Genomic DNA, 16,901 nt, shown 5'->3' on the forward strand with positions numbered 1-16,901 from the left:
TAACACCTCTTGTTCTACCGAAGATCAAAAGGTTGAAAATGCATTAAGTTACCTTATTGAAAATGCATAAATGCCCTGTATGTTCCAAGTAAAACTGTAGCAATATAGATGTGTGTGTGTGTGAGTGGGGGGGGGGGGACTAGAGACCTTGATAAAGCCTCAGCCTTCTCACAGTTCAAAGTCAGCAAAATCTATTTCAATTATACCTCAAATCATTCAACAGTGTGTGGAAGTCTGTGCAATGCCCCCTTGTCAATGCTAATTGGAATATCACAAGCACAACCCTAGAAATTGCAGACGGTGCATTTTGGTTGTTTGGTTGTCACATGAACATGAAATGAAACCGTATGGGCCCAAAAGATGATCCTATATCCATATTTGTAGAGAGGATATTGAATGCTTAACTATGATATAGCATAGTTCATACCAAAAGATCTTTCCTGGTGAGAGAAGACCATTTAAGGCTCTGATATAATTAACAAATTGTGCCAAAGTATATTTGCTTATTTGCATATTTGTTCTATTAATGCAGAAAAAAGAAAGGGTTATTCTCCTATCATTGAAGCTAATCAGATTATCATGATGTCAGATAATATGATGAGCTTAACTTTGGAAGACATCCTGAAATGTTAAATTGGGAGGATAACCAATGCTTAGCTGCAGAGAAGGAAATACATCCCGGGAAAGAAATTATATTGAAAACATTGAGTTTACTTCAACGAGACAGAAAGATTGTTTCCCTCACTTGGACTTGGCAATGATGAGGACGTCTGTGAAAAGGAAGAGGTGTCTCTCCTTAGTCTGCAGTCCGTTGGTGAGGTAAACATGGTCCTCCATGACGAAGAAGGAGCCATGTGTGAACGCTACATCGGGCTGATTCACATGCCAGGGGCAGCGCTCCACAGAGATGCCAGCCCTGTGGGAGTTTAGTACAGAGAAGGCGAGATCACAAGACGCCATGTACGACAGAGGTGTGCAATACAGAGCAGTGAAGTGGATGGTGTAAGGATCCTAACTCCCAGGCTGATGATACTGTAATCCTTTCAATCCCTTCAATGTGGACTTTTGATCAGCTACTCTGCTTCATGGAAGTGTGGGCATATTGTGGGCCTACTGTCACATGCTTGTCACATGTCCACAGGAGAAGTTCATTTGGACCAGGAAATGTAATAAAATGTATACATTGTCCTTTCTTGTTTCCTCATTTGTTCTGATGGGAAAAGATGACTATGGTGTTGCACTTAATGGCACCATAGTCATCTTTAGAGTCGCTTGGCCTAGTCTTAACCACCATCTCCCAAATGCTCCGGGAGTCTCCAACGCATTGATAGCGGTTGCCTGATGCCAGAAAATTATATATATATACTATAATATATAACAACAAATGACAACAATCGAATGAGCGAAAGAGAACAACGGAGAGAACACTTCGGCCAATCCTGCTACCTTCCTGAAATGAGTTTTTGCAGGGTGGGATGTCCAGAATAGCATAGCACTGAATTGAGCAAGGCTAACTAAAATAGCATGTGAACAGCATAGGCAAATTGTGAACAATAGGCCATTGCAGTGTGCAAGTAATTTTCTGAAAGACAAATGTATATTGTTCAAGGTCTTCTCACTGAATTCAAACAGAAGAAGTTAGCTCTATATGGCTGATTCCTTTCAGAAAAAGAGAGCTCAGGAACAAGAAAACTCAGAGACAAGACCTTTGTTTGTTAAGAGAGTGAACAATCGGGGATATTCTTAAAGAGTAAGAGTTTAAAGATTCTTCACAAAGACTTAAAGGAGAATTCCAGTGTGATATTGACCTAAAGTGTGTTGAAACATGATACCGAGTGTGAACGTATGTCTCATAGCCCATCTCGGCTTGTCCCCTGCACTCCAAAATCTGGCGCTAGTTAGCAGATGCTACCAAAAGCTTTTTCAATAGTGGTGCTTCGGCATCGGGCTAGCCGTGCAAATAAATCACTGTTTTACACCATTTACGAGGCTCAATGTATCTCCACACTTCATTGGTAGACTTCCGAGGGCCCTGACATTTAAAACGAGACATTGAGAACTTTGAAAAAGCACTGGTAGTTTACTTACAAGACGATTTATGCAGACAGTATCTTCAATGGTTTAGCGTTTGCAGCCATCTTGAATTTAGTCACGATAAGTCGAAATGGCGAGTAAGAATGAACAGGTATGATAAGGGATCAGATTCCAAAAATAATTCCATGGAAATGCATGGATTCCAGTTGTTGATACTGGAAGAAACTGGAATCCATGCATTTCCACTGAATTATTTTTGGAAGCCAGATTTTGGAGTGCAGGGGACAAGCCGAGATGGGCTATGAGACATACGTTCACACTCGGTATCATGTTTCAACACACTTTAGGTCAATATCACACCGGAATTCTCCTTTAAATTCAGGGGTGCCAATAATTGTGGTGCATGGGTTTTTGTTAAAAAATGTTAAACATTATGATGTTTTCTTCTCAAAATGAATTTGCTTCCCTTAAGGGATGATTATTTTTATTTTTCTGATTCATTTCAGTTCAAAGGAATTAGCAATAACATAACATCCACACCATGTGAAATTATTGGCAATTTAAACATATTAATTTACTTAGTTATTTTTAGTTTGATCTCTCAGTCTTTGCTACTCTTTCTCAAACTGTGTTATTGTCTTGGATATAAATATGCCAAGCAGCAAGAGCAATGTGTTTACAGATGGGTGCGGAGGATGGCATTTCGGCCAGGAACTGCAAAGAACTGAGCCACAATCTATGAATAAAGTAAAGACCTGTGTTGATGACAGCCACACTGCTATGAAGGACAGTGTGAACCCAGATGATCCAGATAGAGGGTAACGTTATTGTCTTTGACAAACAAAGACACTGAAAAGACCGCTTCCCCTGAATCAGCTCATCTGAGATATTTCTCCTGCGTAAGAACGGCTTAGGAGCGGGAGATAAATTGAGTTTGGACACGCCGAAGAGGCTCGTGCTGGTTGATTTGAGGACGGTGTGACAGCCTAACCCACCCTGCTGTTTTTCTTTCGGCTGTTTATGTTAGCCTTTTAGACACAGCTAGCGCACAAGAGGCACTCGGACGCCAAATAAAGGCAGGAATGCCAAGGAAACGAGCGACTTACAAACCCCCACACACCGAACCTTCACATGCGTCATTTGCACAAGTTACGGCATAGAGGGAGAGAGGGAGTGATAGAGTGAGTGTGTGAGAGGAAGAAAGAGAAAGACTGGCTGCGGCTGGCTAAATTTACCTAAATGATTTGGAGACTGTTGAAAAGAGAGACCATGCTTGTGAAAGTGATGCACATGCATGCGTGTATGACCAGGTGTGAAGAAAATTAGAAGACAGTGAGATGGACAGATGAAGAAGTAGACTCTCGGTTTTTGTGGGAGAGTATGGAGTCGCTGAAGAGAAGAGAGGACACACACACTTCAGTGGCATGTGGGAAAGGCCAATTGAATGAGTTGCAGGGAGACTGCAGGGCATAGTGAGACTACAGGAAGGGATTCAGATTGCATCATTTCTTCTCTCAAATTGCTCTCCAGTTAACAAAGACACCAAACAAAAGGACTGGTGAAATGCTCCAGAGAAAGTGAAGCTGCTAATTTGATTGTCTTATCTGAATGAGTGGGTAGGGGGGACGCTTGGAAAAAGAATAATGTAGCCTACTGTATGAATTTTTCAGAGAAGCATACAGCAAATTTCACACTGTGATGAGAAACAATGTAAGGCTTTACAAAACTAAAAATGGATATAGAGATTTCTGATTCTTTAGCGTGGGGTCCTGCAGCCACTTAATAATAATAATAATAATAATAATAATAATAATAATAATAATAATGATAATAAGCTTTATTTGTATAGCACTTTTCATACACAGAATGCAGCTCAAAGTGCTTTACATTTGAAGCATGTAACACAATAATAGTCAGTCAGTCATTATCAATCACTTTTCTTCATTGCTAGGGGCCGTTTATCAGCAACATATCAAAAATATAGAAAATGACATGTCATAAGACTGGCAGCCTTAACCCTCTTACCCCCCACAAGCACGCCATATGGCAACTGTGGCAAGGAAAAACTCCCATATTCCAGGAAGAAACCTTGAGCAGAACCTGACTTAATAGGGGAGCCCATCTGCTTCTGGCTGGCTAAGCCCCAATAGCAGCAGATGTAGAATAATCTGAAAAAGTAGTCTACAGGATAAGATGAGTTAACTAAAAGCTTTCCTGTACAGGTATGTTTTCAGATCTTTTTTAAAAATATTGACTGAACTCTCCTGCTTGATGTACAGAGGCAGGGTGTTCCATAGTTTGGGGGCATAATGGATAAAAGCAGCTTCTCCACTTTGTTTTGTGGAGCACTTTGGAATACGATTAAAAGATTAGAATTGGATGATCTAAGTTTCCTTTGTGGTTGATAAGATATTAAAAGCTCAGAGATATATGAAGGTGCTATGCCATTCAGAGCTTTGTAAGTAATTAACATAACCTTAAAATCAATTCTATAGGAAATAGGGAGCCAGTGCAGTTCAGCCAACACAGGGGTGATGTGTTCTCTCTTCTTAGTCTTAGTTAAAAGTCTAGCCGCAGAGTTCTGTATGAGTGCCAATTTCTTTAGATGTTTTTTGGGAAGACCAGTGAAAAGTGCATTGCAGTAGTCTAACCTGCTAGTGATAAAGGCGTGAATTCGTTTTTCTGCATCTTGTTGAGTTAAAAAGGGCCGCACTTTGGCAATGTTTCTCAAGTGGAAATAGGCTGTCTGAGTAACTTTACTGATATGGGGCTTAAAAACTTAACTCTGCATCTAAGATGACACCGAGGCTTGTTACTTTTGGTTTGACCTGGTGCGCCAAGTTCCCCAGACTACTAAGAACAGTATCTCGCTTTAGTTTTGGTCCAACCAAAAGTACCTCTGTTTTGTCATCATTTAGTTTCAAAAGATTTTTGCTCATCCACTGATTAATGGAGGTTAGGCATGCAGTGAGGGAGCAAAGGCCATCTGGGTTAGTTGGCTCCACAGAAATATACAATTGGGTATCATCTGCGTAGCTGTGGAAGTTTACAGTACATTATAATGACTTATGACGTTTCCCAATGGAAGCATATATAGGGAAAATAGCAGGGGACCAAGGCAGCTCCCCTGGGCCACACCAAAAGACAAGTCATGTTTTTCAGATACATGATCTCCTAGACTGATATAAAAATCTCTGCCAGTAATGTAGGTTTGAAACCAGTTTAGAGCATTATCAGAGAGACCCACCCACTTTGCAAGGCGGTGAATTAGGATGCTATGATCAATGGTGTCAAATGCCGCACTCAAATCCAGAAGAATAAGGATTGAGACTTTGTTTGAGTCAGTAGCCAGTCTGAGATCATTGACTATTTTTACTAGAGCCGTTTCTGTGCTGTGATTTGATCTAAAACCTGATTGGAATTTTTCAAGGATACTGTTTTCGGTGAGGAAGGTATTTAACTGATTACAAACAACTTTTTCAAATATTTTGCTCTGGAACGGTAGATTTGATATAGGCCTGTAGTTGCTCAGATTGGTATGATCAAGATTTGACTTTTTAAGTAAAGGTTTCACAACAGCGGTTTTAAAAGCAGTTGGAAATATACCTGTTTCTAATGAGGTATTTATTACCTTGAGAATAAAGGGAGCTAAGCTATCATATACTTTTTTGAGGAATCTAGTAGGGATTGGATCTAAAACACATGTTGAGGAGCCGGTTTGAGTTATAATTTTACCAAGCTCAGATTGAGTAATAGTGCTAAAAGGACCTTAATTTTGGGGGGCTGTTTTTTGGGTGTACTATCAAACATATTACTTGTGTTACCAATAGCCTCCCTTATAGAAATGACTTTGTTTTTTGAAGAAGTCTGCAAATTCTTAGCATCTTAGAGAGGATGCCTGACTGAGTGTATCAAAAGGTGTTTGATGCAATAGCCTATCAATGGTAGAGAACAACACCCTAGAGTTTCCACTGTTTTCAGCAATTACCTTAGAGAAGTGGTAATTAGTTTAGCAGAAGATCTCCCCTTGCCTCTGATTGGAAATAGGAGAAGCCCATTCTCACATCTGCACCCAGTCACCTGGGCACAGATAGAGTCCCGAAGCCATGAAGTAGCGTTGCCAAGGCAGCAATTTCACTGAATCTAAACAAATCAATCTAACCATTGAAATCGCCATAGCGGTGGCTTTCTTAATCTATTTCAATAATTTTACAACGTTTCTAAGACGTTAGTATACTTTTTTACACTGTATGAATCACATACTACAACATATATTCATACCAACACGATCAAATTCGTGACTACAGAGTTTTATTTTAGCATGGGTTTCCTCCGTAAAAGAGACCTGCAAGACAGACAACACAGAAAATTGAAAATAAATAAATAAAATAATAATAATCATGTTAAAATTAGTCTGGCTGAAAAAGTCCAAGGGCAATGATGACCCGCGTGAAACTGCCAATGCAAGACCAACAAAGATTTAGCACTACTGGCAGTCTGGAGAGCAGAGCACCGGAAGAACAACAGTCTGAAGTCATGATGGGCGATCTTCCTGCTGAACAGCAGCTCGTACAGACCTGTAGATAGCCGTGAGACTAAAAGCGTACAGTATATGAATGTTGAAATTCCGTCTAGAATTGATCCTTACATCAATTTGATCTGTAGTCTGATTATGGTGGACAGAATGAATGATGATGATGCCCTCTTCAGAGTATGTATTTGTACCTGTCTACAGTCACACAGGAGAGGCTTCCCCCTTCTCATCTCTTTATTTCATTCATTCAGCTTTGGTTTCATGTTCCTTCTATCTCATGTATTCAGGCTTATCAGCTTTTTTGCCATTTGAACATGATGTGTGATGAGATTGAGAAAATAAAACAAATATGAAGGATAATTAAAAAATAGAGTGAAATATTATGAAATATATTGATTTTGTTTGTTTAAAGCCAATATGATAAAACAGTCATGTTTTAATGGAGACAGAGCCATGTCTCGCCATTTTCATTTCTCATCCACAACACAATAAACAACAGACTAAGAACTGAGCAACAACTTCAAACAGTATATCAGAGGAGTCGTGTGAAAGTGACTAAACCAGGCAAATCATGGAGAATGGGAATAGGCCAAATTAAAGGGAGAGAAATTTTAAGATGAATGTCTCTTTTCATGCGTTCTCTTACTCACATACATGGACAAACTTAAAGACGTTTGTGTGTGTGTGTGTGTGTGTGTGTTTGTGTGTGTGTGTGTGTGTGTGTGTGTGTGTGTATTGTAGATGGTACTTATGTAATGACCTGGTTTGTGTTCTGGGCTTGCTGAGAGCTCTGCTTATGACAGACTGAGCCGTCCTTCGCCTCTGAAGCATCGTCTTCATCTTCTGCAAACAAAAAACAAAAAGCTCAATGAATCACATTAATTTCAAGAGAGATAAGTACTCCATGTAGCCTGAAGAGCCAGACCCACATTAAAATGTAGGGTCTGGGCACTCACCGTTCACAGTGCTCAGTCAGAGGGGCAGGATAATCGGTTGTCTTTCAAATTCCCTCTGCACGCAATAGGACAGCGCTATGAGTTCCATGCGTTTCCCACCAGCGGAGCTAGTTGGCTAGTTTACTTGAATACTTTACTTGGCTAGTAAACTTTCACCAACTTAATAAAAGCTTAACTCGTGTCACACTGTTCGCCAACAGCAACATCCATATTAGTTTTTTTCAAGTAGCAGGGAATTCAAGCCAAACCGTTGCAACTCTGCCATCAATCATTATGTTAAGCCCGCCTAACAACTCTATACACGATTTGATTGGCCTGATAGAAGTTTCATTTTTCGAGCTCACAAGCCAACGGAGAGTTGCTAGACTAGCCCTGGCAGCAAATGTAATTTGCTGCCGCTAGGGTGCGTCTAGATTTCTAGGCTATACTCCATGCACTTGCTGACTAAACTCAGATGATTTATTCTAACAAATACTGAACATGGGCTTCATCTCTCTAGAGACCTTTGGAATTCGTCCATATCTGCCCCCTCTGACCCAATACAACCTTCTGAGGTTGTACTGTATCCTTCTCTGTTTGTTCTTATGTAAAGTAATGTTGAACACCCCTTCTAAGTTACATAATGAGTGTGGATTTCCACAAGCAAAATGTCAACAAAACACTATTGAATCGGCTCCAACTGGTTTGTGTTCATAGCAACCTGACTTGCTTGCTGCTTTATTGTTTGGATCTGCAATATATCACTTCAGACCTAGTCCAGGAAGACCTTCTGCCTTACCACAGAAACCTGATCTAAAGGGGCTGTTCACACCAAGAGCGATAACTATAACAATAATGGCAAAGAAGTATTCGTCAAGCTAATATGAATGACAACGTCCACACATATACTATAATGATAACGACATGAAAAAAGATATCATTGGGGATCACTTTCAGAACAATTTTGAGAACGATAAAAATCAAACAGCCAATCAGAATCCATCAAATTTCAAACATCCTAGTCATCAACATAAGGAGAGACTTACCTTATTGTTGGTTAGTTATACGCTCATCATTATAACTATAGTTTTCTTTCCTGGTTTGAATGGCCTTTAATAAATAATCATAATAAATTATGAATATCTATTCAGAGTTCAATCTGAAATTAAGATGGATATTTCTTTAGAAATGTAATAAAAAATAGTAGTCATATCTAATCAAGATCTTTGCCTAACAGAGGTTAGTTGATTGCTATCAGGTCATGGATCACATTCTTGTCACATTCACCTCGCCTGAATCTTTTTCTGTATCACACATGAATAGAAACAGTTATTTCCTCCCACATACTTTAATTACAGTCTGTATGAGGTCAAGACATTTTCAAAGGATATGGACGGTGCGCTTTTGAAATCAAAATAGTCATTGGTTTAAAATATATAGGAAGTGGCAAACTTGCTGCGTGTGGAAGCTAAGAATTCATTTCTGTTTTAAAGCAAGGCTCGAGGTACAATATGGGGCCTGGTGAATTGTCGAAGAGTTGCACTGTCAAAGTCCACTCCAGCTTTTCCCAGACTGATTTTCACAATGGAGATAGAATGCAAAATGAGATTCATAGGGCTAAGTCCTAGACTAAAAGCTCTAGGCTCTACTAGGCTTAATCCATGTATGGGGAACTGGTCCTTGGAATTTCTTAGTCTATGCTGTAACTCTATCTCTACTCTTGTTTTTCAAATAACAAAGCGTGGATGTTAATTCTGAATTGCCTAAGCAGCATGGTAACCACTTGGCCATTTGTTTATTGGTGTATATCTTGTAAGAACATTGGCTATCCTCCCCTTGCTATAAATTCCTAACCAACACAAACAGGTTTCTCAAGTCTTATTTGTTGTTGAAAACATATGAAAGCTCTTTGGTCATACTGAATAAATACATATCACTTAGAGCATTATTCAGACACCAAAGCCCACACCAGGAAATATTCTTGGCTATACCATCTAACATACACTTCTAGTCATAAATAATCTTGTCGTTTCAGTCTGAGGTTTTGCAGAACTTATTGTCTCAAGGTTCTCCTGGCAAAAGGAAATGAACATAGATCTACAGTGGCACAATTTACAATCCAACCGAACCGCTCCAGCAATTTCCACCATCCATTTTATATCTTTCTTTCCCACCTACTATAAATCTTTTCTTGCTTCTCTCATTTTTTCTTTCTGTCCCCTCATTACTGACTGGAGGAGGCCACAGAGACAGGGGTGTTTTTCCCCCTTGGAGCATATACCTGTCAAGCTAAGGCTAATTTGGAGAGATGCTATAGCTCTGCAGTTGAAGTGCCCTGAATTAGCCTTGCAGACTATACCCTTATGAGATGTATCATGACTAGTCTGACTTCACATTACCAACACCATGGCTAAAAGTAACAGTATTTATTTAAAAAGCTCTTGTTTAAACAAGAGCCCAAAAGATTATCTAGTGAAACATAGCAGTAACATAAAAAGTAAGTAAGGCACTGTGTGTGTGTGTGTGTGTGTGTGTGTGTGTGTGTGTGTGTGTGTTTTCCCCTTCATGTTAGCTATAGCTAAATTAGCGAGTTGATTTCTAAGTTCTAGTTTGATATTAAACTATAACTACATATAGTGTCAAAGTTTAAAATAGTTATTTTAAATCACTTCAGTGTGGATTATTCTATTATCATTTCCTTTTCTAATTCACAGGTACAATGTGTGGTGACACTCATTGTTTCCTCCAGCAGCTAACAAGCAGAAAGCCTCCCGTCTGGACCAGGAAACAGGCATTACTGAACTTCTGCCCTAGCACCTGTTTCCTGTTTTGAGTCTGAAAAAGCATAAGACATTTTTTCAAAGCTTTTGACCTGGATCGATGGGTCTGTAATTGTATTCTGGTCAGTGGGAGGTACGGCACCTCAGACTCCACATCAAATCACCAGTAGCTAAGGCAAGGGGCTATACGCAAGGTGTCTAGAGACAGAAACCAGCCTAGTTAAAAAAGTGTCAATCAAAAATAGCTCAGCTCAGGCCGGGGACAGCGCAGTGGAATAATGCCGGTGATTTGACAAGGGAGACATATGAAGGTCACAGCTCCGCACCTAATTTCCCAGCAACAGTTAAGCTAGCCACACACCACCAGTCCATCATTCTCCCTGTCCTCCTCATCCACACTCCATGACCTCATGTTGAGCCTGTCACGGATTTAATCTCCTCACGTTGACTCCAGAACAAGTCAAGTACAGCTATACACACACACACACACACACACACACACACACAGACACACAAACTTTTTTGTAACTAAATGTTTGGTATACTTTGTGGATTTATCTTTTAATTGAAGTGGAATGAATACATTTTATTTCACATTTCACGTTTTTGTCATGGTGAAATGCCCTTCAGGATAATTCTGTTTGGTGTTCTTTGAGGCTAAGTTAGTTGGCCACACATGCATGCACACATCCAGTTACACACACACACACACAGATACACACACGTGCACACATACACATACACACACACAGATTAATTATCACTTGCCTTCTTCTCATGTGTGCTGGCCTCCTCCCCCTGGTGTTTTGAGATCTGAGGACTGGCCCTGTGCTGAGGAGTCATCTTCAGTTCGGCCCTGACACCACCATCGCCCTGCTGCCCCTGATGCTTCACTCAGCTCAGCTCACACACACACACACACACGCACCCACCCAGGCAGGAGTCAAACTCGTCTGGACACAGGATACTGGCACATCCCCTTTACCCCGCTCTGAAACCATTTCCTCCCTATCTCTCTCTCCCTCTTTCCCGGTCCTGCTTCCCCTCCCATTACCCGTCTCTGTCCAACCCGTCCCGTCTCCTAGCAGTATGCAGCCTCTGCCCCGTCCTTCGCCCACCCCACCCCTCACTCCCCTGGCCATTTTCCTCCCACTTCTCTCCCATTCTCCTCCTCTCTCTCTCTCTCTCTCTCTCTCTCTCTCTCTCTCTCTCTCTCTCTCTCTATCTCTCTCTCTCTCTCTTCCCTTCTCCTCTCCCCAGTTTCCTTTGTGGTGACCAAATAAGGGCACAGAAGGACAGAGAAAGACTCCCTCCAGCAAGCACCCAGGGCCCCACCACCCACCCACCCAGGTCACTTACAACCTCTTCTCCACCATTCCTCCACAGCGCATTCAGTCTGCTGCAGTTCACTCCTCCACTAAACAGTCAAGCTGACGGCCAACTAACAGCCCATAAATGCTCTTGCTTTTGTAAACGTTGAAAATCCTGTGTTACTGGGGAAGCTGCAGGGCATGATTGCAGGGAACCGTTTCTTTCTGGTAGCGGTGTGTCATGTTGTGCGTTCGCGCTCTCTCCCTCTGTAGGTGTGTGGAGGTAAGTAGTGGGGTAACACTTAACTTGGATACTATATAAAATTGCTGTTGCGCAATTACACAATTGAACACCTTCATCAAACCCAACCCCTTAACCATAATGTTAACAGAGGGTTGTAACACCCACCAACGTAATAACTTTCCACCAACATACAGTTAAGAACAAAATTATTCATACCCCTGGCAAATATTGATATAATGTTGATTTTCTCTTGACCAATAGGTTTGTTCTGACTGAAAATAACACTGTCACATGCCAAAAGGTTGCAAGACAATGTGGGAGAAACATGGAATCAAAAAAAGAAGCGTTTTCATCTTTTTTAATATTTTTATGAAAAATGGCATGTCCAAAATTATTCATACCCTTTATAAATAATCAATAGAAACATCTTTATTTGCATTCACAGAGCTCAACATATTTCATATAATACCTACCAGAACAAACATATCAGTCAAGAGAAAATTATTCCAGGGGTAATTTTGTTAAAAAATCTGCACCTTTTAAACATAATAATCCTGCCAACGTAATAATTTCCCACCAACATAACTGTTGCCTACTGCCAATGTAATAACCCCCCCCACACACACACACACACACACACTTACTTATACCTACTGTACATGAACCAGGCCTGCTGTATGTAATCTAATAGACTCACCACCGAATGAATGGTGCACATTATTTTTGTGGACAATACTGTAAACTGATCCACCAATATAGTTAATTGGGTATGCGCTGATTGCTAAAAAGGTGGCTTCCATTAACATAAAGGACAGACACCTGGCTGTGATTGGCCAGGTTACGTATGGAAAGACGTGGTGTTCAAGCTCTAGAGAATAAAAGCTCACTCCCAAGGAGATAAACTTAAGAATTTGTGAATTTCTCACCAAAGGCCTGGTTCTTGGATTCTCCGCTGCAGAGTACATCGATCTATTCACATCACCTGCCTGGCTGAACTTAGTCTCTGCTTGGTCAGAGCTGTACAATGGAGGTTTTGTGAATAAAGGCCATCATCGGCTTCTTTTCATTTCAGACGTTTCTCCACGGGTCATGTTATTCAGAGTGCTAATTTGGTGGTAACGGGTTAGTGGCATTTTTCCACCACATGAACTAAGCAACTGAAGTTAAGTTAGGCAATTGAAAAGCTCTTGTTATCTGGCCCTATAGACCACACAAAGACTTCAGCACTGGGAATACCAGAATTGTAACAAAATATCAGTTTAAAAATAATGTCAAGTAAAACATTATGGACAGTTATATTTGTAATTTTGACATGTCATTTCAGCACAAAACACACAAACTCAATAGCGAATATTGGCGAACTTGCCATCTCTGAACATGTAAGGCATACTACAGTAAGTACTGTAGTTGGCTGATAAGCATAACAATTGTGCATTTTATGACTAAAGCATGAAAGTTTCCACATATAATACACACTCTAAAGTTTAGACATGAAGCCAGTTTGTATCTGACCTCTGGGGGTCAATGGCATCATCATTACATTTCCCCCCATTATTTTTCATTGCAATAATGTACATGTTCACAAATATGCAGTTTTATTTCAATAGAATGTATTAATAATTATATTACAATAACTTATTATTATAAATTATTATTATTATTATACCAAGCATTATTACTATTTTATAAAGTGGCTTATTAAGCACTATATTCACACTATATATAGGGTCAGTTTCCATAAAAGGATGAAACTTGGTACACTTGTACAGTTTGGAGCTCTGAACATTTTCATATATAAATCCATTATCAAAAACCCTATTGGTCATCGGGGCAACCAGGGCCGCATACAGTTTTAAAAATATCGTGGTCTAAAAACAGAAACTCCCCATAAGCGATAATTGCACTAATGGACATTAAGTAGAGAGGGTGAAGGGCACTGGGGGTTTGCTATGGCCATATGCAACAACAAATTGGCGCCCCAATAATTTACATTATCAGTGTGTATTAAATATATATTTTTTTTTAAAGAAATTCTGCCAATTTGAACTTGAAGTAGGCTATTGTTAAATGGTGCATTTTCACTTTAAGAGAGTCTAAACGGTTCTCATAACTTCTTTTTGCCAGATGTTGCTCACAAAAGATATATGGCTGATCCAACTCTAGCCTTTGTGAGTGACACAATGACAGCACAATATTAAGCACAATATTAAGCCACAATGACAGCACAATATTAAGCTATTAATTTTAGGATTGTTAGGAAATGGAAACATGTAATGAGTTGTTGCTAGCATGACATTTCTGTTTACAGTAGGAGCATGGTAGCCACCTAGCTATCTGAATGGAATAGGCTATGTTTCAATCGGCTTATGCTTAGCAAACGCTAGTTAGTCTGGTAACATGAATAACATGAACATGAAACATGTGCCTCCAAGCACAGACGTCACACTTTAAATCCTACCTGTTGCTTTTCACCATCCACTTATTTAACTACTGTCGCATCCCTTGACATGCCATCTCATTTTCCCTCTTTCTTTTTCTATGTTTAGCCCCCGACAGCTTTTTTTGCTGCATCCATCTTTTTCCATAGACGGCAACTCACTACTCCCTGCTCACTCAGCGCTCACGGCGCCCCCACTCCCTTTTCTATGACAAAATTCTATGATGGAATCTTATGAGATAGGGCGCCTACTCTAGCCTGTTAGTCCTCTAAAATGTTATGGAACATTGAGGAAATGCAGAAATGATTTAGAAATGTACTACAGTAGCTACATATAGAATATACCAATTTTTGTTTACCATCGCTTTGGCGCCCCCATGGTGCTGCGCCCCTATGCGCCGCATATAGCGCATACCCACTTTTTGCGCCACTGCGCCTCGCTAACAAATTGGCAGTCATATAGGTTTACACTCGGGACACTTTGATCCGTTGCCCACCCGTCGCACCGGGCCCCCCGAAAGGAGGCCGGACACAGTTTTTTTGTGAATATCTCGAGAACCGTAGGGCCAAGGATGACCAACTTTTTTTCGTATGTTGGTCTCAAGGGGCCATGAGGGAACAGAACCCCGACGCGCAGCGGAGGGGTTTTGCTTCGACCTGAAGGGACTTATTCTGATAATTACCGGCGGACAATACATTATCCCGCTTATTACACGGCTACTTGTCAAAACGAGAAAAGAAACCTAACACAATGAATCTTTAAAAATGATTTTGCTACCGTTTTGTGTCTTCCGCTGACAAAATAGTTCGCCACACAGATAGAACTTGACAGTTTCAGGTGTTGCGTGGCAACGTCTTACTAGCTTACTTTCCCTTTCAATGAAATTCCATTGCAATAAGCGAACGGACGTCTTGTGGAGGGATATGAAAGACGTTAATCAACCCGTTGCCATTGACAGCGGTGATTATATACTTTGCTGGTGATTATATAGATTTAACATAGGCTCGAACGTTGGGAACGCCCATTCATGTGGTCTAAGTCCAGGGATGGATTACTGAATGGGCCTACTGGGCCCAAGAGCTCAGGGCGCCCTGAAGCCCAAGCCTCTGTGTGAAGTTGCTTCTTCTCCACCCTTCTCTTCTCTTTCCACAAAAATCACCAGAAGTCATCATTTAAAGGGTCATTTTTTAAAAAAAATCTTACGGGGGAGCATGCCCCCGGACCCCCCTATCTTGGCTGGGGGGGCCTTTTTGCATAATGTACCCAGGGGTTCATAATCCATCCATGCCCATGTCCGTCAAAAGTTTGGAATACCCTAATTGACTGACTTAACTAATGACTTTTTTGTGATTTTTAATCAAATAATATTTGTCCATGGCAGGGAATGTATTGAAATTCTGTTTGGTGGTCCCCCAGACACCACCACAGATTTGCCGCCCCCCCCCAATGTTGACATCATGACTACGGTCTTGATAAGCGGGATAACGGCCTTCGAGGTGTGTCCAGTTATGCGAAATGAATAGACTCCATTAATTCCGTATAACAGGACACCTCGGTGGTCGTTATCCCTTCCTTATTATACGGCTCTTCACAATGCTAGTAGAACGCTCCATTGACTTGAATAGGATTTCCCAATGTTCTACGGTGAAATAAATTCTAGTAATTACCGCTGCAAATATATAATTACCGCTGTCAATGGCAACGGGTTTTATGCTTCTGATACGTCTTTCATATCACTACGCAAGGACTGGAACTTCATTCAAACGTGAAAGCAGACGGTTGATCAGCTGTGTTCTAAAGAATGTTTGATTCAAGTTCTGCAGCGTGTGTTGTTGTGAACTATTTGTTTCTCAGCAAATGCCACAATAAACGGTAACAAATAGGCTAGGCTATGTAGGCTAAAGTCATATCGTGGGGAGTTTATTATTTCATTTTGGCAAGTAGCCGTATAATAAGCGGGATAATGTATAGAACGCCGGTCATTATGGGAAAATAAGTCCCTTCAGGTCGAAACAAGACCCCTCCACTGGCGCGTCAGGGTCCGTTTTGCCCTCTCGGGACTTATTATGACCGCCGCGCAGCGAAGCGGCGTTTTGTGGAATTCCGTTCATGGGGGGCCACACAATAAATTAATTTATGTTACTATACACCAACTGGCCTGTAGGTGGCCGGAGACAGTTTTCTGTGAATATCTCGAGAACCGTGAGGGCCTAGGAGGTCCACCTTTTTTATGTATGTTGGTCTTAAGGGGCATGTCAACCCATCCCATTACCACTTATTTCATGTATAGCACCACCTAGTTAAAAAATTAAAAGCAAAAAAATTAGGTGTTTTCATCACAATATCTCTGGCTGACAAGGTCAAAACTGCACGAAATTAAAAGTGTAGGATCATTATGACACCCTCCGAATGCATGCCAAGTTTTGTGTACTTTCGTTCATGGGGGGCCTTACAATAAAATAATTTATGTGTACATTTAGTGACGGACACCAACAAGGATTCCCGGGACACTGAAAGACCGGGGTACACAAAACTTGGTGGGCATGTACCCCCACATGGATAGCATGGAACCGTCATTTTTCGTTTTGATCTGTAGCCCCCGCTGGACTGGACCCCCGAAAGGAGG

The 16,901-nt window shown here is 40.8% G+C and overlaps 1 protein-coding gene across 3 annotated transcripts in view; it reads right to left on the reverse strand.

The window, feature by feature from the left end:
- arhgap20b (Rho GTPase activating protein 20b) overlaps window positions 1-11,381 on the reverse strand; it is a 32,658-nt gene extending 21,277 nt beyond the window's left edge. The window contains exons 1-3 of one of the 3 annotated variants that reach the window (XM_048266344.1): window positions 11,052-11,381; window positions 7,329-7,411; window positions 746-916 (exon numbers count right to left, since the gene is read on the reverse strand). In XM_048266344.1, coding sequence (XP_048122301.1) covers window positions 746-916; window positions 7,329-7,411; window positions 11,052-11,126 — 329 coding nt within the window. In that variant the 5' untranslated portion in view covers window positions 11,127-11,381. Of the gene's footprint in view, window positions 1-745; window positions 917-7,328; window positions 7,412-7,524; window positions 7,562-8,549; window positions 8,639-11,051 lie in introns of those variants that run through there. The other 2 variants (XM_048266359.1, XM_048266349.1) reach the window with 2 other exon arrangements.
- Between the last annotated feature and the right edge of the window lie 5,520 nt (window positions 11,382-16,901).

This window comes from Alosa alosa, chromosome 2 (genome assembly GCF_017589495.1).
Source record: "Alosa alosa isolate M-15738 ecotype Scorff River chromosome 2, AALO_Geno_1.1, whole genome shotgun sequence".
Classification (NCBI taxonomy): Eukaryota; Metazoa; Chordata; class Actinopteri; order Clupeiformes; family Clupeidae; genus Alosa; species Alosa alosa.